Here is a 27,503-nt window from a genome sequence, read left to right as displayed (position 1 = left end):
ACAGGTACGCCAACCGTGCTAAGAACATCAGGAACAGACCTCGGGTCAATGAAGACCCCAAAGATGCCCTGCTCAGAGAATTCCAACAAGAGATATCGAGGTGAGCCGTGATTGGTTGGTGCAAATTTGTCTTTGAAAAATTAAGCAAAGCAGACAGGCTCGAGGACACTGGTCACCCCCGAGAAACGTAGTGCGAGTACGGACAATACCAGTGTAGGTGAGCGAACGCTCGCAAAAGCCATACAGGGCTGCCATAGACAGTGGCTAGTCAAATTATGACGTTGTGAAAGTTGTGCCACTCGCAAGATTGGTAAGGACTTCATTCCGAAACTTTGCTCAGAATACCTATGACAATTTAGAGTGTAGCCACTCCTGTGTTCAGAATGTTCAGATCGAGCATGTTTAGTTCCAAACATCAACTGATCTGCGATTGATATGCCTTGATTCAGATCGAAGTCTACAAAAACTTTGTGGTTGCGCAATTGCCGTCAAGCGTATTACGTTATTACTTTGTTTATGTTTGGTTGACAACACCTAGCCACACATAACTGTCTAATCCTGCGCTAAAAGTGAAGCGTGCTGTTTTTCATGCATCAGCTGTTTCATTTAGCTGTCATATTGTTTGATAGGGCAAGAGTGTAACGTGTTCATCACTCACCTCGGCACTCCTGGTGTTATAGACGATCTGTCAATCTGTACGGACAGTCTTAATAGTGCGACAGATACATGCAGCCAAAACAGCACTGCACTCAATTTGCCGATTCAGCAACGTCTGCTCTTCTGGTAGCTTTTTTTGGAGCTCAAGTTTGGTGCAATCAACTTTGTTCAGGGCATAAACGTTGTGTCGCAGCTAATTGCGCGACAGTGTGCAATGGTGCGTGCGGCTATGTATGCCACAGGCTGAAAGCCCAGCTGGCTGCCCGGGACACGAAAAAGAAAAAGAAGCGGCCCTCGTCGAAGGAGGCGGGGGCAGATGAGTTGGCTGACGGAGAAGACCGCGCCTCGTCCCCGTCATCACTGCAGCTGACACTGGACGAGGAGAGGGTGGCCATCATGAACGACCACAGCCTCATAGCTGAGGCAAGTCAAGTCAAGTCGGTTCAAGCCACCTGTTGAGGCTATTGCCCGGTATGCAGTGTGGTACGGCGCTACCACACACATGACAACACCGTTGGCCCGCGTGACAACCCGTGCACACCGGGCTAGGCCTCGCAACGTGTGCAGATGTTCACGTGGGCTAAAAAGGTCTCCACAACATTTATCAGTTTCTCTCTCCTCTAGTCTCAGTGTATGCCAGAGGTTGTATCGTGAGTAGTTCCAAATCTGTAATTTTGTGTGACCTTGGCTGCGGTGTTCCTATCTGTTCACGTCGTTTTGGTGTTGAAGAAACAGGGATGGGGATCGCAGGATATGAATGAATCTTTAAAGGAGCCATGAAGACAAAATACAAGTTGGGTTTATTAGAAAGACTGCTTAATCTCGATAACAATGATACCAACATCATCGCAATCTTCGAACAAATAACGGAGATATTGAAGAAAACGTGTGAAGCCGTGGTGACCCCCTAGCCAATTTCCCGAAACTTTTGTATGACGTCACGGAACCTTGTTTGTGTGATTAGCGGCTGCCTAACTGACCTGTCGTGACGACACATGACTGGACGTCTGTAATGGGGCCTCTAGTTCCATTTGACCGCATCACTTGAATGCTAACGTGCAGTTAACGCACTGAAAAGTATGTTTTGTTGTTGGCCCGTATGACGTCATTCATGCTCATAACACGTCACTGTGGCGCAGAGTTTGAAAGTTTTTAAATAATTCTTGCTTTTTTTTTTTTTTTTAAAAACATCTTTTGTGGCTGTAATGGAGCTGAGTGAGATACTGAATCCTAGTTATTTCAAATAAACGAAGTTGTATTTTCTCTTCATGGCTCCTTTAAGGGGACACACTGCTCTTAAAACAACTTTCTTTAATTGTGAAGTAAACTCTGTGAAACTTGTCACTCTTGCTGCTTTTTTTCCCACTGATTTCAAATACACCATTATTTTTTTACTCAGTCAATTAGTTACCAAGATAATTAGAGATAATTAGTCACTTTATGGAGGAACAATAGACAAAACAGTGCTTGTCATAAAACTGTAATCTTTATATTTTCCGATACTATGAACCCTGGTGAGGGCAACAAGAGAACCGATTTTTTGATGCACCGCTTGGAACTAACTTTACAGCTCATTAAACTTTGGTGTTTAAAATAGGCATTCGAAATGGTTCAGTGCCACTGGTGCCACCAAGGTTTAATGAGCTGTAAAATTAGTTCCAAACGGTGCATCAAAAAACCGAACGGCAGATGGAACTGCTCCAATGATGGTGATGCTAGGAAGCAACTCTTAGTAGCCACCTCTTCTTCCTTTCTAATATTTTCAACAGGTGCCAAGCTCCTTTCCACCAGATAGCTTCTGGGAAGGCATTTAGCTAAAGTCTGGCATCATCTCCACCACAAGACTGGTTGCTTCTGAGATGTTGGAATCAATCAGCCAAGTATGGGAATGAATTGCAATGTTGACAGAATTTGTGAATATGCACACTGTTTGGGCAGTTGGCAGTCGTTCTCTGCTGCTATGTCCTGTTGTTTCCATGTACTGAAATTGATATTGTGGTATCAGTGCTGCATACTAAAGGGAAAGACATGCCTGTAAGCACTGCAGGGGCTTTGAGATGAACCTCTGAATCTATCGATAATGCTGTGCCGATGCTCAGTGGGAAGGGTGAGTGAAGAGTTAACGAAGCAAACATTACAATGCAGCCTACACACAGTCTTTACAAAATATACAAAAAATACGCATGCCATTACACTCTGTGTCTAATAAACGATGTTCACCTTATCTCTTTGATAGCTTTTGCTGATGGTTTTTGAGTCATTAATGGAGCAAAGAGAATTTCATAATTGTCGAGCTTGTATGGTTCAACTTGATGTAGAAGCCACACTGGCCAGATAAAATTATCTCGGGACCAGTAAGCATTATAACTTGTTTACTATCGATAGAAACAGCGGAAGTCTGCAGTCGAAGGCTATAGCTGATTCCGATGGTTGTGTGGCGGGCAACGATTTTCCTCAGTTTTACGAAGCTACCCTTTTCTTTTGAGAGAATCAGCCATGCCCGATAGCTTTAAGGGGGGACATTTTAATAATAAAACAGCTTCCTTCAGTTGTTAAGTAAACTCTGTGAAACTTGTCAGTCTTGCTGCTTTTTTTCCCACTGATTTTAAGTATGGCGTTATTTTTTGAGTCAGTCAATTAGTTACCAAGATAATTTAGAGAATAGCCATTTCTGGAGGAACAATAGACAAAACAGTGCTTGTCATAAAACTGTAATCTTTATATTTTCCAATACTATGAACCCTGGTAAGTGCAGTGAGAGAATTGGTTTTTGGATGAACCGCTTGGAACTAATTTTACAGCTTATTAAACTTTGGTGGCACCAGTGGTAAGGAACCATTTTGAGTGCCCATTTCAAATACTACAGTTCAATGAGCTGTAAAATTAGTTCTAAGCAGTGCATCAAAAGACCGATTCTCTTATTGCATCCACCAGGGTTCATAGCCTCGGAAAATATAAAGATTACAGTTTTATGACTACTACTGTTTTGTCTATTGTTGTTCCCCGAGAAATGACTAAATATCTCTAATTATCTAGGTAACTAATTGACTGACTCAAAAAATAATGCCATATTTGAAATAAGTGGTGGGAAAAAGCAGCAAGACTGACAAGTTTTAGAGTTTACTGAACAATGAAAAGAAATTGTTTCTAAGAGCCATGTCCCCCCTTAAACAAGTGTTATCCCTTCTCCCCCGATAACAGGAGCGCGAGCGGCTGCTGGCAGAGGTGCAGCGGCGGCAGGAGCAGCTGGTGCGGGAGCAGGAGGCGGCCGACCGGCTGTCTCTCAAGGTGCGCGCGATGGAGAGCAAGCTCCTCTCCGGCGGAAAAAACATCGTCGACCACACCAACGAGCAGCAGCGGGCACTTGAGCAGCGCCGACACGAGATTGCTGAACAGAAGGCACGTTGAGCACCTCTTCCTCATGTTTTGCCACCAGGACTCGCTGTTAAGGGGGCATATGGGTCTTTGGGACTAAAAATTGCCCGGAAAAGTATTTTTTGAGGTTATCACTTTTCTCTTTATTTGGACAGCTTTTCCTCTGGAAATTCCGTACTTGGAACAGTACCAGGTACTTCTAAAAGCCATACAGGCCCGATTTCAACAAAAAAATGACAATTTTCCCATAATTCCCCACTTTTTCGCCATGAGTGGTATCACAGTGATACGGCATTCTCGAGAGGTGCATCCCAGCATGTAGTGCAGTGAGGAAGATCATTTCTTTTGAACTGTGAAGCTGAATGTTTAAACCATCTGATAAGGGAAGCAGGTTTTGCATTTTGCGTTTCAGTAGTTCTTTAATTAGCGCTATTTTTAATTGGTTAGCAGGGGTACTTCAAACATAGAATTTTTTATGTAAACTTGTATGTGATTTCAAAACAAAAAAACTGCTTCCCGCATTTCATTCTCCACAACTTCTGGTATCTATTTATGCCTTGCTGGTAATTTTTTGTTGAATAGTTTTTTTTTTCCTGTTCGCAAGAACAATGAATAAAGATTTTAATTGAACTCGGAAACTAATTACCTCACATCGAAACTAACTGAATATTTGAAATCAGCTAGAAAAAACTAAACAAGCAAATGAAGTTTCATCAAAATTGGTTGGAAAACAAAAAAAATGTTTCAAAGACCAGTGAAGTGTAGTAAAGGCTGATTGCAGTGCCGCGAATACAAATCTACAACTCACAGGAGTGGCAGTTCGGCTAATCAGGGCAGAGAGCGATAAAAAGCTCAAGATGAAAAGATTAAGCAGATGCCACCACCCTAACCATTTTATTGGGCACTCCAATGTCACATTGCAAATTGTGAACAGTAAAATACAACTGGCTGAGCGTGTGTAAGCACTTCTCTAAAATAAAACTGCAAAGTGAGGAAGTAAAGTCAATGAATCTGGTAACTCTAGTTGTTCCCCAAAAAGATGCAAACTTCAGCTTATAAACGCTACCAAACAGGCTGCATCGCTGCCACGGGCAGTAAGCTGCGTTTCAGTGGCGATGTCACTGAAACACCGTTCCTTGGAGTACTAGTCCAGTCAAAACATTTACACAGTTGAACACAACAGCTGTGCTCCCACCTTACTGTCGGTGTACGCACACAGGAACCCAGCGGCAAAGGTGAGACATTATCAGAAGCAGCGAGGCAACCAAAGCTCCACTGCCTGTACACGCTACACCCTCGCCTAGGTCACACCGCCACATACACTGTGTTGCCTTTTCCTGGCACCATTCGTCACTATGTCACAGATTGTTCGGCTCTCGGCTCTCCTCATTGCGTCACGTTGTGTTGTTAAAATAATCTGGAGGGAAACAGGAGAGAGGAACGACAGCTGGAGTTATTGCTTATTTCTAAACAAGCATGGTGTTGTTCATCATTGAACGATCACCAGAAAATGGTATCAGTGGTATCAGCAGTGACTGCTGTCAAAATAGCAATGGCTTGAAAAATGTGGGCATACTGGTGGAAGACAACTACCGTAATTACCCGATTCTAACGCGCCCCCGATTCTAATGCGCACCCGATTTTCCAGGCAAAAAACAGAAAAAACTTTCACCTCCGTTTGTAACGCCGCGCAAGGAACTTTGTGAGCAAGAAAAACGAATGCGAGAGAAACGGGCGATTTACCGTATTTACTCGCATAATCCTCGCACTTTTTTTTCGGAAAAGTCAATGCGAAGTTACGGGTGCGAGAATTATACGGGGAAAAAAATACGGTGCACAGTGTTGTCAATGTGCCTTTTGCCAATCCCGCTAAATGTAGCGGTCGTTTATTGTATATGTAAGCTCAGTGTTGCCAACAGCAGCTATTTCTTTTTATTTTATAATTTACAATGTAAACAGTATCCCGTCGATCAGCGATCATGAAATTGCCGCCTTTGCTTTCTGGCGCGCGCCCTATCTCGTCGTCGTCATGTGCGTGCCCTACTTGTGAAGCTCGACAGTAACGCACGTTGAAGTCGGTGACGCTGAAGTGCCTGCCTGCGGCGCCGTGTTCGATCGCGTTCTCTATCGCTTTCAATTTGAAAGCGGCAGTGTAGCTGCCGAAGCGGCACCAAGCACAAAACAAAGAGATCAAACAGATCTCAAAATGGCAGCGAGCTATCCACCACCGACGCGAGTGACTCACTGACTGCTGCTGCTCAACGACGGGACCACGACGGCGACACGACGACACGACAGCGGGCTGCGCGAATGCAGTCTAACTGCGCGCACGCGAAACCGGCTCAAGTACAGTGCGAGTAGCGTGTTAGGGCGCCTGTTAGGAAGTAGCCATGCAGGTTGTTTAGGGCGCCTGGATGGCCTTGGATACACAGCCCGGCGAACGGAGAGGCGGCGAGGGAGGGCGCGCGTTGGAGAGCGCGCGCACCATGCGGGTTTCGCGAGCAGGCAACTTTCGCCGCTGCAAAGTTGGGGGGGCGAGGAACCAAAAAATCCAAGTTTTGGTGGCTCACATTAGGGGTGCGAGGATTACACGAGTGCGAGGATTACGCGAGTAAATACGGTATTCCCCGGAGTAATCTCACTCATCGTCGCTCTCCGAGGGCTCCTTGTCGCCTTCCGCTGACCGCAACATCTCGTCATTGGTGCCGTCAAGCGCGTTCGCGATGCCACACTTCTGAACGTACGTTCAACCATGTTCGATGGGATCGTGGCCCATGGCTCGCATGCCCATCCCGCGAGCTTCTCCAGAGGCATACGTTTCAGCCAACCGCTCGTTGAGAATGCGTGGGAGCTGCTCGTAAGCCGCGGAAGCGGCGCACCTTCGTTGTCGCTGCTGCCAATTACTGTTATCGAGCACGCAACTGGAATAATTTGACGATTTGTGTGAACGCCGAAACAAAAGCCTAGGCACCTAGATCCGAAAAATGGTTGCTAAAAGCTTTTGCGCCATCTTGAGATGGCGATGGCGATGGGTGGAACGAAATTTCAGCTGTTTCGGCAGTTTCGGTTTCGTATCCGATTCTAACACGCATGCGATTTTTCAAGCTATTTTTGCGGAAAAAAGGTGCGCGTTAGAATCGGGTAAGTACGGTACAGGTTTTCCCACTCAATTTAACCCAATCACCATCCAATTTAATCCAGGTTCCAGCCAATTTAATCCAAGCGCCAAGCAATTTAATCCCATCGCCAATCAAATTAATCCAGCTGTCAGAGGGTTGTTCAGCTTGGGAATTCCTTGGTTTTGTTAACTTCTGTGCGGTCACCGCAAAGCCCACGCTCACATGCGCGCGCTCGGCAATTTCTTGGTATTTTTAACTGCGGACAAAAAAAATTACAGTTTGCTAAACAGCGTCACTGTTAAAATCGAACAGCTCTGGTCAAATACTGCGTATTGTGGTGCCACAGTGTGGTAAAAAATGGAAGCTCTTAACCAAAAATAAGACAGCTATAACTTGCCAGTCTTGCTGCTTTTTTTCCCACTGATTTCAAATATGTCATTATTTTTTGAGTCAGTCAATTAGTTCCCAAGATAATTTGAGATAATTAGTCACTTTTCGAAGAACAATAGACAAAACAGTGTTAGTCATAGAACTGCAATCCTTATATTTTCTGATACTATGAACCCTGGTCAATGCAATAAGAGAATCGGTTTTTTGATACACCGCTTGGAACTAATTTTACAGCTCATTGAACTTTGGTGTTTGGAATGGGCATTCGAAAGGATTCCTTGCCACTGGTGCCACCAAAGTTTCATGAGACGTAAAAATAGTTCCAAGCAGTGCAGCAATAAACTAATTCTCTTATTGCACTCACCAGGGTTCATAGTATTGAAAACTAAAGATTACACTTCTTTGGCTAACACAAGATGTTTTGTTTATTGTTCCTCCAAAAATGACCAATTATCCCTAATTACCTTGAGAACTAATTGACCAGCTGAAAAAATAATGGCATATTTGAAATCAGTGGGAAGAAAGCAGCAAGACTGGTAAGTTTCACAGAGTTTACTTACAAATTAAAAGGAGCTGTTTGAAGTGCAGTGTCCCCCCAGCAGCGAGTGCTTAGTTTTTACCCTGTGGTTGTCGCAGCGGCGCGAGCGTGAGATGCAGCAGCAGCTGGAGATGCAGGAGGAGGGCACCTCGGAGATCAAGGAGACCTACACATCGCTGCAGCAAGAAGTTGACATCAAGACCAAGAAGCTCCGAAAGGTCAGAGGGGATCCTGCCCTGCTGGCACTGCCCGTGGCGATTGCAGAATGCCTCTTTAAAATAGGGCTGTCTGGAGATCAGGGGCGGTATTCTCGTGTTTTGTCCGTTTTGTGTTTGTTTCAAAAGTGTTCATTTTGAGCACACCCTTATTGGCTAAAAGCAAACAACCGGATGTGACGCCATGCAAGCACGGCAGAGCTACTGTGTTGAGCCACAGCTTCTCGGAGCAGACGATTTTTCGTCGCCTTGTTGTTGGTTCGCTGGCGAAACAATAAACACATAAAAGATAGTTTAAAACAGGTTCAGTCGTTTAAAATGTGTTTACAAGAATAGTTTCACAAAAGTCAACCCAAAGCCCGCCTACAACTGGAAGTACGTCGCAATGAAACAGGCACAAAACGGATGTTTTCAAAATGAACAAACACGAGAATTGGCAATACTAGAAGTGCAATACGAGAAGTGCAATACTAGGTGAATGTTCAGCGGACACCCATTAAGACTAACTCGGTTAAGACGAACACTATGGTTAAGATGAAGAACATTTTTGCTCTCGTGTAATGTCCACAATGCAAAAAACCTCGGCTTAATTAAGACGAATTTCTAGTAATACGAACAAATTTTCGCAGTCCCTTCAAATTCGTTTTAACGGTAGTCTACTGTACTAGTATTTGTGGAGTGCTGTCTTCTGATTTTGTTGCCGTGGTTTTCATCTCGGCCTAAGAGCTCTTCCACCCTTGGCACAAGTTGAAAGGCTTCATTCAAGCTTTCCATACGTGATGACAGTTCTCTGAGGGGCCAGAAGGCAGCCTAGTACGTAGAACTTCAACCTTGAAGGCGAATTTATGGCCCACTGCTGTTCCTGAGGATCGCGGGGTGGGGTTTGTACAAAGGCTCGCTTTACTCGCCTAACATAACAAAAGAAATTAGCCCACCTTCAACCATTCATTGTGATGAAATAGCTGATAATGCTGAAAAATAAAAAAAGAAAAAAAGATGGCTCACGTGTGCACCAATGGCGACGCATTAATTTCAGTCACCCCTGCAATGCAAGCCTGTCAGTCTTGCTGTAAAGGGGCTCATGAACAGCAGTACCGCACATTGCAACTTTGCCACTCCGGTGATCGGTCAGGGACTCTAGTCTTTTTTTTTTCTGTGAATATATCGTATTTTTGCGCGTATAACCCGCCCTTGCATATAATCCGCACCCCCACTTTCAGCCCACCGGAAAAGAAAAAAAAAATCCTCGTGTATTGCCGCACATTTGATACAGGAAAAGCTGCACCAAAGCTACTGCTCAAGCAACACATCGCGTACTATATAGACAGAAAAAGCGTATGTTTAGCAAGCAGAATACGCTGACTGCAAGGCAAAAGTTACAATTCACTCAGTGCCACTGCTCTCGCTAGAGCTGTCACTTGAGCCGCAGTCCTCACTGTTGTACACGAAGTCATCTTTACGGCACAATGCGCATGGTCGTGAAGCTGCACTAAAGGAAAGACCCAGCGTATTATCCGAACCCCTACTTTGCCGCTGAAATTTTCGCATTTTTGGTTCGGGTTATACGTGCGAAAATATGGTACACTACATGCCAGCAGATGGTCAGTGGGCCATAGAATGGAGTGCTGCTTTTGCTTTAAATGACTGTGCTGTTGGTGTCCTGAGTTTGATTGGGTGCCGGTGGTGCCGGTAGCCCCCAGATGCAGAGGTCGGCGGACTCACTCATGAGTCCACTCACTCAGACTCATTTGGACTCAAACTCGCACGTGAGTTTGAGTTTGAGTGAGCGTGAGGCTAGTGTAGCATGGTGAGTTTGAGCTTGAGTGAGTTTAAGCCCTACTGAGTTTGAGTACGCCTGAGACCGAGTGAGTTCTGTCCATTTGGAGTTTTGAGTACATTTTGAGTACTGAGTACATTTGAGTACTGAGTACATTTTGAGTTTGAGTACATCTTGAGTTCTGGGTATGTTTTGAGTTTTGAGTCCGAGTGAGTTCTGTGTTTGGTGCTCAATGTGAGCTTGAGTTTGAGTGAGCGCAGATGTGCTGCTCAGCATTGAGTCTGAGTTTGAGTGAGTGGTGATTCGAAAAAAAATTGTGAGTGAGTTTGAGTGAGCCACGCCAACTTTGCTGAGGTATGCCCAGAAGTTCAGCGAATGCTGAGCAGAGGTGGCACTAACTGTGGCCCGCCTGTGTTCCACCAGCTGTTTGCCAAGCTGCAGTCGGTGAAGACCGAGATCCAAGACCTCCAGGAGGAACACTCCAAGGAGCGGCGGGACCTGGAGCAGACCCAGAACGAGCTCACCAAGGAACTCAAGCTCAAGTGAGGGTGGACCCCCCCACACCACGAGGATTGACCAAACGTTGCACGCTACCCAGTGCAAAGATGCACCCTTTTATAGTAGTAAGAGGGCTGCCCAAACGCTCTGGACCGTCACACGCCAAGTTGTGTACTTTCAATTTACCTTTTCACCGAATGACCGAGTTTGAGGGAGCCCCTTGAGTGATAAAAAGTAAAAAATGCACCTATGAGATGGCGTGACTTGCTGTTATATTTTATGTGTTCTTTAACTCTTTTGCGACCGCGGAAAAATGGCCGATTTTGACTGCTTCCGGAAAGCTTTTTTTTTTCTCTTGAGCTACTGGACACATTTAGCATTGCTATGCATAAAATTGTAGCTTATAGATTTCTCTTTCCGACACGTAAGAGCAGTTTTGCGATAGATGTAATTATTGAGAGTTTATTGGTCAATGAAACAAAAAAACTGTGCAAAAAAAGGCATACACAAAACACAAATAGGCGATTTTACTAAGCCTAGAATTAAGATACACGAAATGTTTCTACGTTCCTAAGCTATGATTCAGTGTATACATCAATGCTGTACACCAAGTTCTGGACTTTTGTGGGCCCACCAACCTAACGGCCCTGACAGCTGTGCCACTCCGCGAAGACACTCGAGATTCAGTCGTTCTTTTTAAAATATGCATTCAAGCATGCTTGTTTGTGTTCTCACACCAAATCCTTATCACTGTAGCGGTAAAAGCAAAAAAAAAAAAATTTAGCTCTCTTGAGAAGCAGCGTGCGTCGCTCTGCAGTGCTAATTTTACACGAGTGCCAGGCCATCTTGAAGGTGATAATGCGATACAGCGCAGTGCGTTTGGCAAAATATCCCCGCCGCATGTTGTCCAGACCCTACACATGAAAGTAATACTGCAGTCGTCAGATATTGGCACGTTTTGATTATAAATACAGCGCGAAGTAAAAACGAACCTTCCCTGGCAGCACTTGCCGAAGACTGAGGCTGTTGAGAGGGGGAGTCTTCATCAGAGCTAAAATCTGGAGAATCCACATCGTTGCTGGAGTCATTACTGCTGCTGGGGTAAAAAAAAAATCAGCAGCAGCAGTGGCCGAAGGCCCTGAAACCGCTGTCCACCTTTGCAGAGCGCGCAGTGAAACACGGCGCCATTTTCGCTGAACTCACTGCTACCTTGGGTTCACATTTCAGTCGTGACACCGTCTACCCACGTGAAATGTAAACAAATGGCAGCGAAACTGGAAGAGGGGTTTACTTAATAAACACGCAGTATGGCGTCAGTTGTCGGAATAGTGCTGTTTTTAGTTTTTGCGGGAGGTTTGAAAATCATCATTCACCCGTGAATGATAGCCTATGGCGCGGTCGCGAAAGAGTTAAAAATGTGTAATTGCATCACATAACAAATGTGAGGGCATGAGAAATGCATGTCAGGGCCATGTTATTGAAAACTCCAAACGGAGAGTTTCAGATCGACCTTTTAACTTTGCTCTTCGCTTGATGTTGGCAAACGCGATTTTGAATTTTTCAAGTACATACTTTGGGAACAGACCCCTGTGCTCTCCCATCGCAGATATCTCATCATAGAGAACTTCATCCCTCCCGAGGAAAAAGTGAAGATCTTGTCGCGGGTTGTCTACGACGAAGATGAAGACCAGTGGTCCTTGCTTCCGCTGTCCGAAGTTCCAGGGTGCGTTGGCAATCTACCCTTCTTGCTACTGAACGAGAACGTTTTCATTTCCAAACCGTCTACCTTAAAGGAGTAGTGGAACGAAATTTTTTCACCGAATTTCTCGCATGCTATCAGCAATAGCCGCAACGGATGGCTCAACAATCATAGAATGGCACGTTACATGGCCGATGACAGCAGAAATGATATTCACAGCTTTGCGTATAACAAATGTGGCTGCGATCTCGACGACACCCTCACGACACCAGTATTCTAGTCAGCGGAAACCCTGAAGCAACAGAGGCAGCTCAAGCTGCTTCCCATTGGCAGTTGACAGAATGGAAGTGTTGGCTCAAACGAAGTTACATGTGCAGGAAAATAGCTGATAATGTGGGCGGAAATTGCGCCATGAATCTTTATTCTTGCCACTACATTATTGAAAGCAGCCACCATATATCCGCCACATTGATAAGCGCAAACCTCTCTAGGTGAAGAGACGTGGCTGCTCTGAATGCCTAAAAACCGCCACCATAAACGCTGCCCTCCTTATTGATGCAGGTTGTTAGGCCCAGCATTGGCACACCGCTCAAAGCCTGACTTCAACAGTTCCTTCATCAGATCATGTGGATGTCTATGTCAAAGAAAGCTCTCTTTTCAGCTCTCGTGTGCACGCAAAGATAAAAACTGATTTCAAGCACGTTACACAAAATGGTTACTGTTGAAGCTAATTGGGAGATATTTCCACATTCACGGAAAGCTGTCCGCATAGTTATCTGGGCTTGTCAATTTCGTGTCAGTAGTCTTTTTAAGAGGCAGTCGTGCAAGTCACACGCAAGTCACACGTAAATAACTTATTCGGCGTGCTACTGTCGAACTTCTTTTTTATCCAAAAAGCAATGTGCGGATGAATATGCCTCTTGTAACCACACCGCTTGGTATACAGGAAAATTTCTGTTATGATACCACTCATTCATTTTAGTGCACACATAGCGGGTAGCTGCTTTAGTGCCATGAAAGCACCTCATTCATTTAGTTCCATAATGTTGCTGACGAGATTACTGCAATGTTAAAAAAAAGTCTCAAATATTCATTCCGTGACAGAATGCTGCATCAGTAACACAGAGCCTGCCTGCCCTACTCAGATCTGAAGTTTCCAGTTTTTTGTTGTTATTATAAGATGAAGCTTACGATGCAAGTTTAAAGAGACGAGGGTTCCTCAATCAAGACTGCAACGAGACTTTCAGTTAGTTATTAGGCATGAAAAGGGAATGTGGTGCATCTGTGATGAAAGATATCTTTACATATTGTAGAGTGGCAATATGTACAATGAAAGTTTGCAAAATGATGCAAACAAGAAAGCAACCCTATTGCAAAATTACTGTGGCAAACTCAAGAAGGAAAAAAAAAAGTGAAATAACACTAGAAAACGCTACGTGGGCAACTGTAAATTAGGTACACAAATATCTATTGATCATATTGCGTATAAGATAATGGCTGATCTGTGTGCATGTAAAGCTGGCCTATTAGCTGGACACTGCAATTAATGGCTGTCTGGGATTGTCAACTCTGACTTGTTGCTGTGATTGAAACCTCCAACCTGATAGAAAGACGTTGATGCTGCCTTCACTTTTTCAGGGCAATGGAACCACTGAGACCACCTTCAGCCAAGTCAAGCCTCAAGTCCAAGGTAAGGACTTTCCTTGAAAATGGTTTTATGCAGCTTGCCATGAAGCGCAGTCACCAGCTCTTGAGAGGGGACAAAAAAATGCCTCTTAGGAGCACCGACAAGTGGGCAAGTTGGTATGGAGACATTCTAAATAAAAGCGCAGAAAAATGCGGGACAAAGAGAAGAACTACACTGGACGAGCGCTTACTAACAACTGAGTTTAAAGGAGTACTGACACGAAATTTCAAAGCTGTGATAACTATGTAAAACGCTTCCTTTTTATCAGGAGATATCTCCCAGCAAGTTTCAACAGCAACAGTTCAGTGAAACATATTTAAAATCCATTTTAATCTTCGCCCGCACGAGAAAGCCCAGAGCGGGCCGACATGACATCATGTGCTACTTGCCCCAAACTGCCGACGTCGGGGCTCCCGTGACAAAGCCGACGCGCTGGCTGTGGTTGGCGCGCGCTGCTCGGGCGTGTGTACACGTCATGGTTTTGGGACTGACGTCATGCTGCCCGGGCCTGTGGGGATGGCGAAGACCTCGGCTGGTCTGGGCGCGCGCGTGCGCTCGCTCGCGCTCGCTTCCAGAGAGGCAGCGATGCGGCAAGAATGGTGACGTCATGTGATACATCCTGTTATGGCGGCCGCTCGGCGTTTTTCAGTCAAAACCGAAACTGGCACGAATAAACGACGCCGTAAAGGAATGTTTACGCTGCGCTCGACCGTCTAATCTGTCATTCTATGATTAGTTGGCTGGTAGGCACGCATAGCAGCGAAAAAACGTAACACGAAAATTTCTTGTCAGTACTCCTTTAATGAAACCAAAAACGACAAATCTCGACACAGCGCACCCTTGTGGCACATCATACACACAAAACTGACGTAATTCAACAGCAATCGGGAAGAAATCAGCAATCCCATGTGCCGCAACAAATTGCCCGCTTTTCTGGCCCCAATGCTTCCTGCCTGTAAATTAAAAGGGGCGGCAGTTTTGGAGAGGAAGCAAAGTAAACGTTCATGCCAGCCCTGCCCGTTTTAAGCCACTGGTCGTGCTAGAATTGTGCTGCGCATTTCTCTCAGAAATGGCGGTCAGTCTGAAACTTCACACAGATACACTTTCCCTTTACCACCTGCGCTAAAGGATTGCCTAAACTAAGGGGGAAACACTGGTCTTAAAATAACCTTGTTTAATTCTCAAGTAAACTTTGTGAAACTTGTCAGTCTTGCTGCTTTTTTCCCTTGTGATTTCGAATATGCCATTATTTTTCCGGCTGATCAATTAAGTCCCAAGATATAATTAGAAATAACGAGCCATTTGTGGTCAAACAACAGACAAAGCAGTGTTAGTCATAAAACTGTAATCTTTATATTGTCCAGCGCTATGAATGTAATAATGAAGCAGTTTTTTGATGCATCGCTTGGAACTAATTTTACAGCTCAGGTGTTTGAAATGGTGTTTGAAATGGGCACTCAATGAAACGGGCAGGTGTTTGAAATGGGCACTCAAAATGGTTCCTTGCCACTGATGCCACCAAAGTTTAACGAGCTGTGTAAAATTAGTTCCAAGTGGTGCATCAAAAAACCGATTCTTTTATTGCATTCACCAGGGTTCATGGTATTGGACAATATAAAGATTACAGTTTTATGAGCAACACTGTTTTGTCTATTGTTTGACCGAAAATGGCTCATTATCTCTAATTATATCTTGGGAACTAATTGTCCAGCCGGAAGAAATAATGGCATATTCGAAATCAGTGGAGGGAAAAAAGCAGCACGACTGACAAGTTTCACAAAGTTTGCTTGAAAATTAAAAGAAGTTGTTTTAAGACCAATGTCCCCCCTTAACGAACTGTTGCACCTCGTGTCTTCTAATTGACACAACCGCACGTGCACATTTTGTGGATCACCCCAATAAGGACCTATCTCGGTTGTATCTGACTTGAACTTTTGTCTGTCCCGCAAGCAGTGGATGCTTTAACCTCACCCATCAGGATGCCTGTACAAGCTGAGCAGCTCTTTCCTGTGTCGCGCAGGGTGAGCACATCCTACAGGTTGAGCTGGACATGCCGGTGCGGACAACGCGAGACTACAACGCCCCGGCCATGTCGCCACACCTCAAGGCCGTGCTCGACGACGCGCTCAAGGAAGAGGGCGACCTGGACATCGACGCCAGGTCAGTACTGGAGCCCCAGGGGAAGACCTGACCTCAGCCGCTCGGTAGCCACCCTTTGGATAAGTCACATCAACACTCACCAAGAAACTGCCCCCAAGCTTTCACCTAATCGTGCTGTAGTTTTGTGACATCCTGCCACATCTGTGGGGTTTAAGGAGGCACGCTGGTCTTAAACCAAAAATGTTTATTTTTACAATTTTTTTTGCAATCAATGCTATGATTCCGAAAGATTTTAAGGGGGCGCATGGGTCTTTGATCAAAAACTTTATTTTTATAGCTATGATGATAAAAATTGGAGGACATATGTAGTTTTTTATTCTGATTGTAGATATAAAATTTGTTTTTGTGTAAAACGACTGCACATTCAAATTTATTTGGATTGTTATATTTGATTTTTTTGGTGGATTTTGTAAAAAAAACTGCTGGAGTGATGCAGCTGAACAAGGTACCAGTGAATGTGCACAAATCAAGGAGTGCAACAAGACTAACAGTATCATTCTATCTGGTCCGTAGCATAAGTTACGACTGCTTGAAGTTTGGGCTTGGAAGGCAAAACCGGTTTTTCTGGCTCCCACCTTCCAATTTCAAACTTCAAACGGTTGTAACTTCTGCTCCAGACCAGATAGAATGATACTGTTCATCTTATTGCACTCCTTTATTTGTGCACAGTTCACCTTTACCTTGTTCAGCTGCATCACTCCAGCAGTTCTGTTGCAAAAGCTGTCAAAAAATCAAATATAAAACTTTAAATAAATTTGAATGTAGTCACTTTACACAAAAACAAATTTTATATCTGCAATCAAAATGAAAAACTACCTAGGTCATCCAATTTTTAGCGTGATAAGTGTAAAAATAAGTTTTTGATCAGAGACCCACGTGCCCTCTTAAAATCTTTTAGAATCGTAGCGTCGATTGGAGCCCTTGGTTAGGTGCCTTACTTTCAGCAAGGAACTTCCCTGCTTTATTAGCCTTCAGAGTGGGCTCCTTTCCTTGAGCGTTGCAGATGATCCCTCAGAAGGCACCTAGCAACACACGTTTTCTGACTCCAGTGGTTGTAGCAGTGAATCTTCACTTATTGGTGGGGTAACCAAGTATTTGGGCAAGAGCTGGAGGCAGCACCAGAATCTTCTCACCATAAAGTCTGCAGTCACCCCAAGAATGCCTGAAAAATTGGCTTCACAAATCATCAGCCTGTCTACGCCCACTGCAGGGCAAAGGCCTCTCCCATAGATCTCCAATTATCCCGGTCCTGTGCTAACTGCGGCCAATTTATCCCCTCAAACTTTTTGATCTCCTCTGCCCATCTAACTTTCTGCCGCCCCCTGCCGCGCTTGCCTTCTCTAGGGATCCACTCTGTTACCCTTACCAACGGTTAGCTTGCCTTCGCATTACGTGCCCTGACCTCGCCCATTTGTTCTTCTTAATTTCTATGAATATACAAATAATCCCCCGCAAAAACCCCTTTGTGACTGTGTGCAGTGTGACCAACCAAGGCATGTCCTCCTTTGGTCCATGGTGCAGTATCCCCTTTCATAAAATTGGTATTGCTCAGCATTTGCGTAGATTTAGTTCAGATGCAAATTGTCTTGAAATAACCCACTCACGCGACAAAAAACTGCAAAGTATATCTGCAATTGTTGTGTGATTTTCTTGGGCATCATGTCTAGCCCAAATTTTCGCATGCTCTTATAATTCACAACATTGTAAAACGTTGTTGAAAATTAGGGGTGCTCAAGTACGATGACTGCAAGGTGACTTTAGTTTACAATGAACATATCTTGGCAGCATTGATCTACATTACAACTTTATTGAGTAATCAAGCACAATTAGTGTTTGCTTTCGTGCGTTGCACTTCAAGACCTCAAGACTGGTCCTTGGAAGAAGTAATGCAAAGACAGCTGGTGCCCCCCCCCCCCTTTTTTGTTTCTTTTTTACACCTGCTTCCCACTACACCAATAGGTTGTCCATTAAAAAAGAACCTTGCACCTTCGATAGCATTTTCAAATTTCAGGGGAAAATGATAAAAATTTCAGTGTTTCAGCAGCAACAATCTTAAATTCTAATGTTGTGGCAGTGGTGATTCTGATAAGAAAAAAAAGAATGAAGGAAGCTCGCATCGCACTGACACGTGAGATTTGAAGGGAGCAAAGCTGTACGCAACCTTCACGACCATCACAAAGGTTTAAGTCAACGATTGCAGCCGATTTGCTTCTTTCTCGCTGCCGCAACAACCTTTACTCCATCATTATTGCTATAAGTATGAGCGTCTTTCACTTTTTTGAAAGTGATAATCATTGGACATCACTCTGGAGGGGCGTACATTACGTGTCTTTCTCGCTCCGAGCAACTGTTGCCGTGACGACGGCGAACGTTGGAGTCTTTCCGTTCCGAGCAAGTGTTGCCGGGATTACGGCTAACGCTGGAGTTTTTTTTTTTTTTTTTTTTTTTTTCTCTCTTTTTTTTCTTTTGCCAATTTTTGCCAACCTTCCTAAGTGGGTATGCTTGGCTTGACAAACGTGCACAGGGGACGCTGGGCGGTCACCGCGAGGCTTGCACGTGGCAATTTCTTGGAATTTTTAACTGCAGGCACAAAAAATTGTGATTTGCTAAAGAGCTTCGCTCTGAGTGTGTGGAGGAATGTGTGGGTGTTCACAGAGGGGCCCTTTCATTCTCTCTGCAGTCTAAGCATCTTCCAACTGCCCGGCGAACTGAAGCAGTGCCGGAAAGACAAAAGTCACCGCTCTAGGTGCAACCTCTCTCTCTTTCTCCCTCTTCTGCACTCAGCACAGTAGATGCACCGTCACGCTCCGCTGATCTGAAATTATTTCGTAGCAAACCTTTGCACCTCATTCTTAACATCCCTTAACTGCAGCGCTGTTTCATGGACTGTAATTCAGCAAGTGGAGCTTACAGTTCAAAGCATTTCAGCCCAACTTTAAAGGGGCCATACAGACAAAATACAAGTGTGTTTTATTCAAAAGATTTAGTGTTTTATAGTGCCCCTAGCGCTTGCCCAGCAGCAAACGGTTCTTTATTTACCGAGAAATATTAAACATTTTAAGTTTAAATTTTGATTCTCCCGCCAAATTGCGTGTTTTCTGACGTCTGCCATGACGTCACAAGGACAAGTCTTCAAGTGACTAAGTGCGCTGTTTATTCTGCGGTGGACTGCGGAGCCTTGTTTACCGTCAGTCCTTCTAGATGGTGCCACCATACTGCGCCGTACCGCTGTCCGCCTTTGCTTTCTTATTGACCGTATTTGCACCTGGCTTGTTTTTGTTACAGTAGGTAGTAGTAATCGTTTCTTGAAACATGGGGTATGCTCGACAAACAGGGACAATGTAAGACAATGTCGCTTAGGCCAGTCAGCCAGGGTCGTGTGAGACAACCACAAAGCACCGCACTGCTGTGCAGCTGCAACAAGCATAGTGTGTGCAGTACCAACAGTAGTACACACTGGTACTTCTGTGTTTATGTGTACTTTTGTAACTTCCATTGTTTACCCCACCAATCTTACTACCATAAAATGAATACGCATTACACTTGAGCGAAAATAGCTTGTTCTGCAAGCTTATAAGCCCTGCCTAGTTGCGTTTGCTTTCACAGGCAAATAAAGATGTTGTCCCCCCCCCCCCCTTTCGCCAGCCTCAGTCAATCAAATAGCTGTGCATATGACATCATGTGCTCTAGTGCGGGGAATGAGCTAGTGGTTCGCATGGCCATTCCCTTTTTCCCTAATTATAAAGCTTATTTGGGCGAAGTTTACATCAAAAGTGGTGCGAGTATGATTCTAACTAGGCAGTCTTTCAAATGAACCAAACTTGTGTTTTGTCTGAATGGCCCCTTTAAGCTTCGATCTGTGATGCCTTGAAATTTAGTTAAGGGCATTCGCAGATGCCTGAAAGACTTCACAAGTTGCAACCCGTCTAGTATTGCCACAATTTTAATGGGGTTTTCTACAAGTTTGTTGGGTTTATACATAGAAAAAGCACAGGTGCAGCCATGTTTCTTGAGTTTCCCTAGGTAACAGACTGAGTCACAGGTAAAAAGAGGCATTTACAGAGCCAGTAAATAATGCCTGGAATTAATCTTGCAGTTGCATGCCCAATTAAAGCTTCTGAAGTTGCAGAAAGAACACATAGGTGTTCGCCTGTTGTATGCACTTTGGTTCCTGTGCTTTGCGGTGCTGCACCTGTAATATTTTAGATATTATTAGTGCCAACAGTTGCACAGACAGCATGTATACTTTACAATGGTGATGAAGGCTTGGGAGAGTTGGTGCGTAATTACAAAGAGGGGAACAGCGCAACACAGCACTCATTGTTGTCACTTTTTTCATGTGTTTCGTTTGTGTTCCGCTGTTCCCCTTTTTTGAGTGCTAGCCAAAATTGCCAAAGGCTGCTTGCGCTGCTGCGATGGCCTGCAACAGGCATACTTACCTCCTTGGCAGTTCGCTCGAGTGAAGTTTCACTATACTTTAAAAAATGCTTTGTCTCACAAAAGTCCTTGTCAATAGGCAAGCCTAACTGAACAGCAATACTGTAACAGGTGGTGCAAAGGTATGTCACCTGGGATCAGCTTGAGGCAAGGAAAGCTTGGCTGGGAGCAAATCAACATCCCCCCAGGGGCTGTGTGTGCTTGCAAGCTTAGATCCGCAGGCGCACTTATTATGCTGCACACCTTGAAAGTTTTCCACTAATTAGTTCAGACCGGCGCAAGAACCGTAACCCTGTTTCACAGCCCCCTCCCACTAAGCTACGCATCGCCCCTACGTGGCCCGAGGTAACTGCCCCTGTCGTAGGGTAACTGCCCCCGTCATAACTGCCTCTGTTATGGGGTAACTGTTCCTGTCATGGGGTAACTGCCTCTGTTGTAGTAACTGCCTCTGTTGTAGGGTAACTGTCCCTGTCATAGGGTAACTGCCTCTGTTGTAGGGTAACTGCCCCTGTCATAGGGTAACTGCCTCTGTTGTAACTGCCTCTTCATCTTGAAAATGGGCGCGGAAAGATGTTGACTGAGAAAAGAAATACACAGGACGACGCTGTTGTAGGGTAACTGCCTCTGTCATTGTGACTGCCTCTGTCGTGGCATGGTGGTGGCATGCTGGGACCAGCTCACACGGCTGCTCACGCAGGTCCAAGTCTGCACGTCACCGCCAGGACCTGCCTGAGGCCACGGCCGAGGCGACCGGCGACCGCCGCTACCCCGAGTCCCGAGGACTGGTGCCCAAGTGAAGGTCAGAGCCCCTACAGGATCCACAGAGGACGGCAACTGCGCTGCTGCTAGTGCAACTGCTGCTTTTTGTCGCTGCTTGCATCGAGTGCTCGCTCAGGGCTGCCTGAGCGGGCGGGAGAGCAGTGCTCTCGCCTTCTTCTCTTTTTTGTCCTCTCACGAGGAAGTTGCTGCCTTTGAAACAAAGAGAGTTGATGTGTGTGACGACAGAGTTCGAAAAGAAAGGTAGCACGTTTGTGACATGTGTGACGAAATGAAACGTCCCGCCCGTCTGTACATTCATAGCAAAAATTTGACTCCACAAGCTGTACGCAAGCGCAGAAGCACAGAACGGGCTGCTTTTTTGGGTGACAGAAATGCTGAGATGTAGATGCTACGAGAGCAGCGGGCTGATGCTGTGTTTCCACGGCATTCTGCTATAAATATAATCAGTTTTGCGATGTGTCAGCCTGCAAGAGGTCACAAACTAGTAGGGGCACATGAAAGCCTACACAAGACAACGGCATTGCTTCCCACTTGGAAATGACACCTGGTACTTGATTCTACTTTTCATTAGAGCATGTGCTGAGGAAAAGAAAAGGTGTGTATTTGTAGGTGGTCTCCCGCCTCAACTGTCAGCGAATCAACAATTCTGTGGACAGGTTCGGGTCATGAGTTTTTCCCGACATTTCCGTCTCTCATGTGCTCGCATGTAATGTCTCAAAAGCTTGTGAATGCAAGGTGTGACTGATAGGAGCCTTCAACATTTTCTTTTAATTTACCTCACCAGCAAATGGGCCCTTGCGTCTGCTGGTGGAAAAGGTCACGACGGCCACAAATAATGTGGGGCCAGTCCAACAGTTAGCTGGTTTACAGAAAGGCCCTGTTGTTGGCTGTTCCCCCTGAACAATGTGATCCATGCTGGCAAACATTCCAGAGACTACCCATGCTACCATTGTATAGTCACTAAGAAAGCAGTCGCTTTACAAAATAACTGCACTCAAGAGATGGTGGTGTACGGGAGTTCAACACTGTAATGTGCATTTTCTTTGTGAAGCATGAACGTGTTAATGCTGCAAGAATTACTTATCAGTTTGCGAACACTTTTGAGTCAGTAGTCTATGCCCACAGCTAGCCAATGGAGAGTATTCCGGGGCTTGGAAACATCAATGGCAAACTTAAATCAGTTTCTTTAATTTCTTTTTATTTGAACGGTGTATTTGTGAAGTCAATGTCACGAAACAGAAGTAGCTGTGCTCACTCCTCTTTAGACTCCTTGAAGGAATCGCAACCACTATTATGCAATGCACACCGTATCTGCTAACCAACCTCCCATCACTTAATAGTCGCCTCCATCCAGTATCACAAAAGTGTGACATTTTATCAACTTTCGTCTTCGTATTCCACAGTAACGTTGATCAAAGCTTCTGATGCTGTAGGAAACGCGTTTTGCGAGCGTTTCCACAAGTGCCGTGCTTTGCAAGTTTCCCCACAATGGTCAAAGAGCTCTCCGCTGTAAATGTGTAGTGTAAAAAAGTAGTTCGAAGTATGCAACCAGTGAAAGCATCGCTATTACATCTCCCCTCCAGCCTCCTCTCCTCGATCTCCTTGTTTAATTATGCTGGCGACATGCTAGGGGGCATGCTAGTTGCTCCTACAAAGTGAGAGAAAATATATGAAATAAGCGATAACAGCAGCAGCAGCATTGTGCCTCAATACTAATGCTTGCATCTGCAAGCTTTCGCGGCATTATTGGATAACATATCTTTAATCCTGCTCATATCATTTTGCTGCCGGAATTTGGCTGCATTTGTGATAAACAGCAGCTTAAGGCAAGAGATGCATATTTACGTGGCTAACTCGCAATTGCTACAAGTTCTGTGTGCGTATAATTTTTACCAGTGCGGTGGTCGCAATGTCGTCCTTACAATGAGCTGTGAACCATACTCACAGACAACTTCATGTGGCAATGCAGCCAAGGTTGTGCAGCAGGACGAATTAAATTGCATGAGAAATAGTACCCAATAATACAACCAATTCCAGGTGTCAATTGAACAAGAAATGTCAGGTGCAGTTGTCTTAGGGTTATCCTGCCCGCATTTCGTATTCAAGGAGAGAAGAAAAAAAATGCTCCTTCAATTTCCTGTTCGCAATGAATGTGAATGTTAAGGGGCATGCTACTCATTGTAGCAGTATACCCGCAGAAGCTCCACCGTGCAGCCTTGCTTGCATTGCCACATAGAAAGTTGTCCTCGAGTGCAACAACACGATTCCCCAAACATAAGGGAAACACGAATTGGGCACTGTGCACTAGCTGAGAACTGGGAGTAAGGGGTGGTGTCCAAAGTAAGGAAGTTAGGGTAACTGTAACACAAATTGCCACCATGGATTCCGTGAGCATGCATTCCAGTTTCCTGTGGCCACTGTAACCCCGCCGCTAAAAAGACGCAGAGTCCTCCGCTGTTTTATGACCACGTGTGCAGACTTACACAAGAAAACAAATCAGCAAAACCAAAAACATGACAATTTATGCTGCTATTTAGCAAGCTTTGCAAACTTTGAACATTTGCCTGCGCTCTTTACCGTGAAAGAAATACTCTGCTATCACACTCACAAAGAAAATGAATGAATATAATTTAACTTTGTATGACATGTTGTAATCAACGACGCCAACAGCGGGAGTTTAAAAAAAACAAAACGTGCAGCTCATTTGAGATTTATATTCAGTGCAATCTGGTTTGCGTGCAAGTTCTGAAGCCTTTATGAACCTTTGTACACTTGATTTTTTTTCCCCCATAAGGCAACACTGTTTTTGCCTTGTATCCTATCTTGCTGTCTTTTTTAAACAAAGTTGGTGACATTTCTACTCGCACCACCGCGTTAAAATAACAGCAGCTGGACTGTTGGACATTTTCTTTCGAGTCGGAGAACAAGTGTTGGTTTTGACACGCAAGTATTTGTTTCTAGTCGGTTGGCAGCACGTGATATTTTTGTATACAACACCGTTTACTAATGGGTATTTATTAACACCGGCTGACTGCGCATGCTTCTTCAGCCTGGTACCAATCCTTTTTTTTGGGGGTGTACCTTTTGTTTGGAATGCGCGAAGTTGTGTACGCTTGCTGTTTCGGATGGGTTGACAAATAAATACCAAGGGCCACAGTGCCACAAAGAGGAAGATTTTCGCTCTCTGTTCTTTTCTCTCACGGCCTACAAGAGGGTCAGATAAGTAGGTCTGCCCCAGCTCTTGTTCTGTTCAAGGGTAACATTGCACTGCCTTCCAAGTTTTCACAACCGCAAGGACGTGTCTGACTACCACTGGAACTAAAGCTTGTTCCTCGTTCCTTCCAAATTTTGAAACGAGTTCCCATTACAAGTTCCTTTAATGCAAAAAGAATTTGTTCCAGTTATACATTGAACACTGGAACGTGTCGTAACATTGACGTTACGTTTGATTTTTTAGATTACAATATAGTGTCGGATAATCCTGAGGCGAAGTAAATTAAGCAATTTAACACTCACATTGAACTATAAATATGATTGAGCACAGTGAGCAGCAGATTACCTGGAGATAAAAAGAATCCAAAGAAATGCTCCAAGACGAATTTTTTTCAGGGTGCACCGGACACTCTCCAGACATGTCTAAGTGCAACTTCAATGGTCGTCTACTGCAAGTGCAATACATAAGGCACTTCCCACTTCAGTCTGTAAAGGCACAGTCAAGATACTGCTGCACTTCAGGTGTGCAAATAAAAGTTACTCACATGCACGAACAAAAGAACAATACATAGGCGTTTAATGAATGCTGATTCAATATTACAGCACGAGTGGGAAAAGAAAATGTCCAGAATACATTATCTCAACTTAGTAGAGTCCCCTGTTTGAACTCGGCAAGAGTTGCATTTCGATGTTATAGTCAGACAGCAAACCCGTTTTTTTTTTTTTCATCAACACTTCGTTGGCAATGTTGAAGAGTCGTTCCACCGAAGCGCTCAAGGGTACTTCTGCCCCTCAAACTTCATCTGCGACAAGGGTACCAAGGGTACCAAGTACCAAAGGTACCGTGACAGCTCATCCTGTTCATCGGCTGGAGGAGTTCGGTGCCCAAACAAGAAACCTTCAGGCGCGGACGAGGTGGCAAAATCTTTGCCGGCCGATTCGGTCACCGCTACCAGATCTGTCTTTATGTTAATGGTCACCTGGTCTCGCATAGAATTGTCTGGGATCCATGATAGCTTAAACATTGGGATTAAGCAACTGTAGGCAGCAGCTCACGCGTTCTTTTGAGGTGTTCCCTGAAATCCCGAACAATTCACTAAAAAAGCGGCATATCCAATCCCAGATGCTGACATCGCTTACCTCTTTTCAATCCCAGCAAGAACTGCAACTGCCACAAGGCCACAATACGTCAGCCCCTTCATGACCTCAAAGTTAATTAGTTTATCCAAGACAGTAAGGGTCGGAAGCAGGTAAACAACGAATGTGTGTTCCTGTCGCTGAAATACGCGAGGGATAGTTGCTGTTGCGCGCAAGATCTAGTGCTTGCCTCTTGTTGGGCCGCAGCGGTCATATTTCAAGCATCCTAATCTGGGAACTTGTCGCCTCGTTTTTACACGCAGTTAGCGCAACACTGGCGACCCAGGTGTCCATTGACAGACAGCAGAGCAGTCTTGTGTGGCACCTTTTGCGGACTCGGCTGTCTGTAGAGAACACGTGTGCAAGGTGCTTGCATGTTCCACGGAAGGGTGGTGCAAATTGGGCAGATTATAGGAAGGAAAACGCAGTAGTGGCCTATGGCCTTTTGTACTAGCTTGAGTGACCTGGCATCAAAAACAGCCAAATCCTAGTGATGCAATGTTTACAGAAGGAACGCCGTTCCCTCTGCCATTCCTTCATTAACTCAAAGAGTTACATTACAGTTCCACCGACCCATTATGGAATGGCGGCATTCCTCCCACAAGGAAGTAGTAGTTCCAGGAACGTCGTTCCTTGGAACAACACTACTCAAAACTCAAACTTTTTCGCTTAAGAAAGGATGAAGTCTTGGGAGAACTACTTCGAAAAATAGTCAGAGAAGAATGCACAACTTCTGGAATGATTAGCAAGTTGTTTTGCTTGTTTTGCATGTGAAAGCTGGTCCTCAAGACGAACACCATTTTCGTATGTCTTGGCACCAATTGCCACTTACAACCTCAGGGCATGGCTTCAAGCCCTCCACATAGCCAGGGCTCTCTTCCATGAGGGAACATCTCAACCCACCGGTGAGATATGAAATGAAGCAAGTCTGTTTCTGAACAAAATGTTTAACGCAGGCTGGTGCACGATGGTAGAGAGAGAACAAGCTGAACAGACAGGCATAAACTAGCCTTCCCATTGCATGCAGCCCACATGAACCAATATCTAAACACTGAACTTGAAAGGCTGTGCTGCTGGAACTTGTGAAAGGGACACAAGTTGACAATGGGGCCATCCATGGAAAGCTGCACCATCTTGCTTACAGGAAAGGACACAACTGCTTTCGTAAAATTTTGCGCAAGGTGTTGCGACCCATGAATGTCCGTCTCAAATACCTTGTGGTCAGTTCACAATCGTTCCAACACTAGACCAACGTCAACCTTTGGGGGGTTTTTTATGCAGTCCAGTCTGACATGAACCTGCAGTTTTTTGTTTTGCAGGTTTTGTCAAAAAGGTCAGCAAAAATTGTCAGACTTTCTCCGTCATGTCCAAGTAAGGCTCCTCGCGACATCGCAAAATGGAAAAAATCTTTCTAGGAAAGCTAAGAAATTAATCTACTGAAGGTGGAGTAGTGTGAAAACTTTCGTCCACAAAATCTCTGCTTCAATGAGTCATGTTTTCTGCAGTCCTCGTGACGAGTCGCATTCCGAAAGGTGTTTTTTTCACGCTAACAAGTAGTTTCCATCAGGTTTGCCACTCACAGAAAAACTCGACAGAACAGGAACACTCGCCCGCCGTCGCCGCCTAGTATCGTTGCTTTACACTTTTCTGACAGCACTTGGAAGACAGACCCCCATCGTTGCAATGCCCACCATCTTCTGTCATACGGTGCATTTCGCTCAATAAGGGTGCCAGTGACATTTGTGAAGTTTTGGTAACGCAGGATGAAACCCGCATTTTCATCCTCGCATCTTGGAAAAATAAAAACGTAGGTGTGGCACA

General features: G+C 44.8%; 1 protein-coding gene across 4 annotated transcripts in view; it reads left to right on the top strand.

The window, feature by feature from the left end:
• The window catches only part of Klp68d (kinesin-like protein 68D), a 34,907-nt gene extending 10,364 nt beyond the window's left edge, over positions 1–24,543 (top strand). For 3 of the 4 annotated variants that reach the window (XM_077693585.1, XM_077693586.1, XM_077693587.1), the window contains exons 13-22: positions 5–100; positions 900–1,080; positions 3,859–4,056; positions 8,178–8,297; positions 10,495–10,613; positions 12,176–12,292; positions 13,907–13,958; positions 15,976–16,115; positions 18,796–18,861; positions 21,250–24,543. In XM_077693585.1, the coding sequence (XP_077549711.1) occupies positions 5–100; positions 900–1,080; positions 3,859–4,056; positions 8,178–8,297; positions 10,495–10,613; positions 12,176–12,292; positions 13,907–13,958; positions 15,976–16,115; positions 18,796–18,861; positions 21,250–21,349 (1,189 nt within the window). In that variant the 3' untranslated portion in view covers positions 21,350–24,543. The remainder of the gene's footprint in view (positions 1–4; positions 101–899; positions 1,081–3,858; positions 4,057–8,177; positions 8,298–10,494; positions 10,614–12,175; positions 12,293–13,906; positions 13,959–15,975; positions 16,116–18,795; positions 18,862–21,249) is intronic. The other variant, XM_077693588.1, reaches the window with a different exon arrangement.
• Positions 24,544–27,503: the final 2,960 nt, after the last annotated feature.

The sequence above is a fragment of the Haemaphysalis longicornis genome, unplaced genomic scaffold (genome assembly GCF_048455015.1).
Source record: "Haemaphysalis longicornis isolate Haplotype H1 unplaced genomic scaffold, Haemaphysalis longicornis Haplotype H1 scaffold_12, whole genome shotgun sequence".
Lineage (NCBI taxonomy): Eukaryota > Metazoa > Arthropoda > Arachnida > Ixodida > Ixodidae > Haemaphysalis > Haemaphysalis longicornis.
The sequence above is the reverse complement of the archived record's forward strand: the minus strand, read 5'-3'. Positions and strand labels throughout refer to the sequence as shown.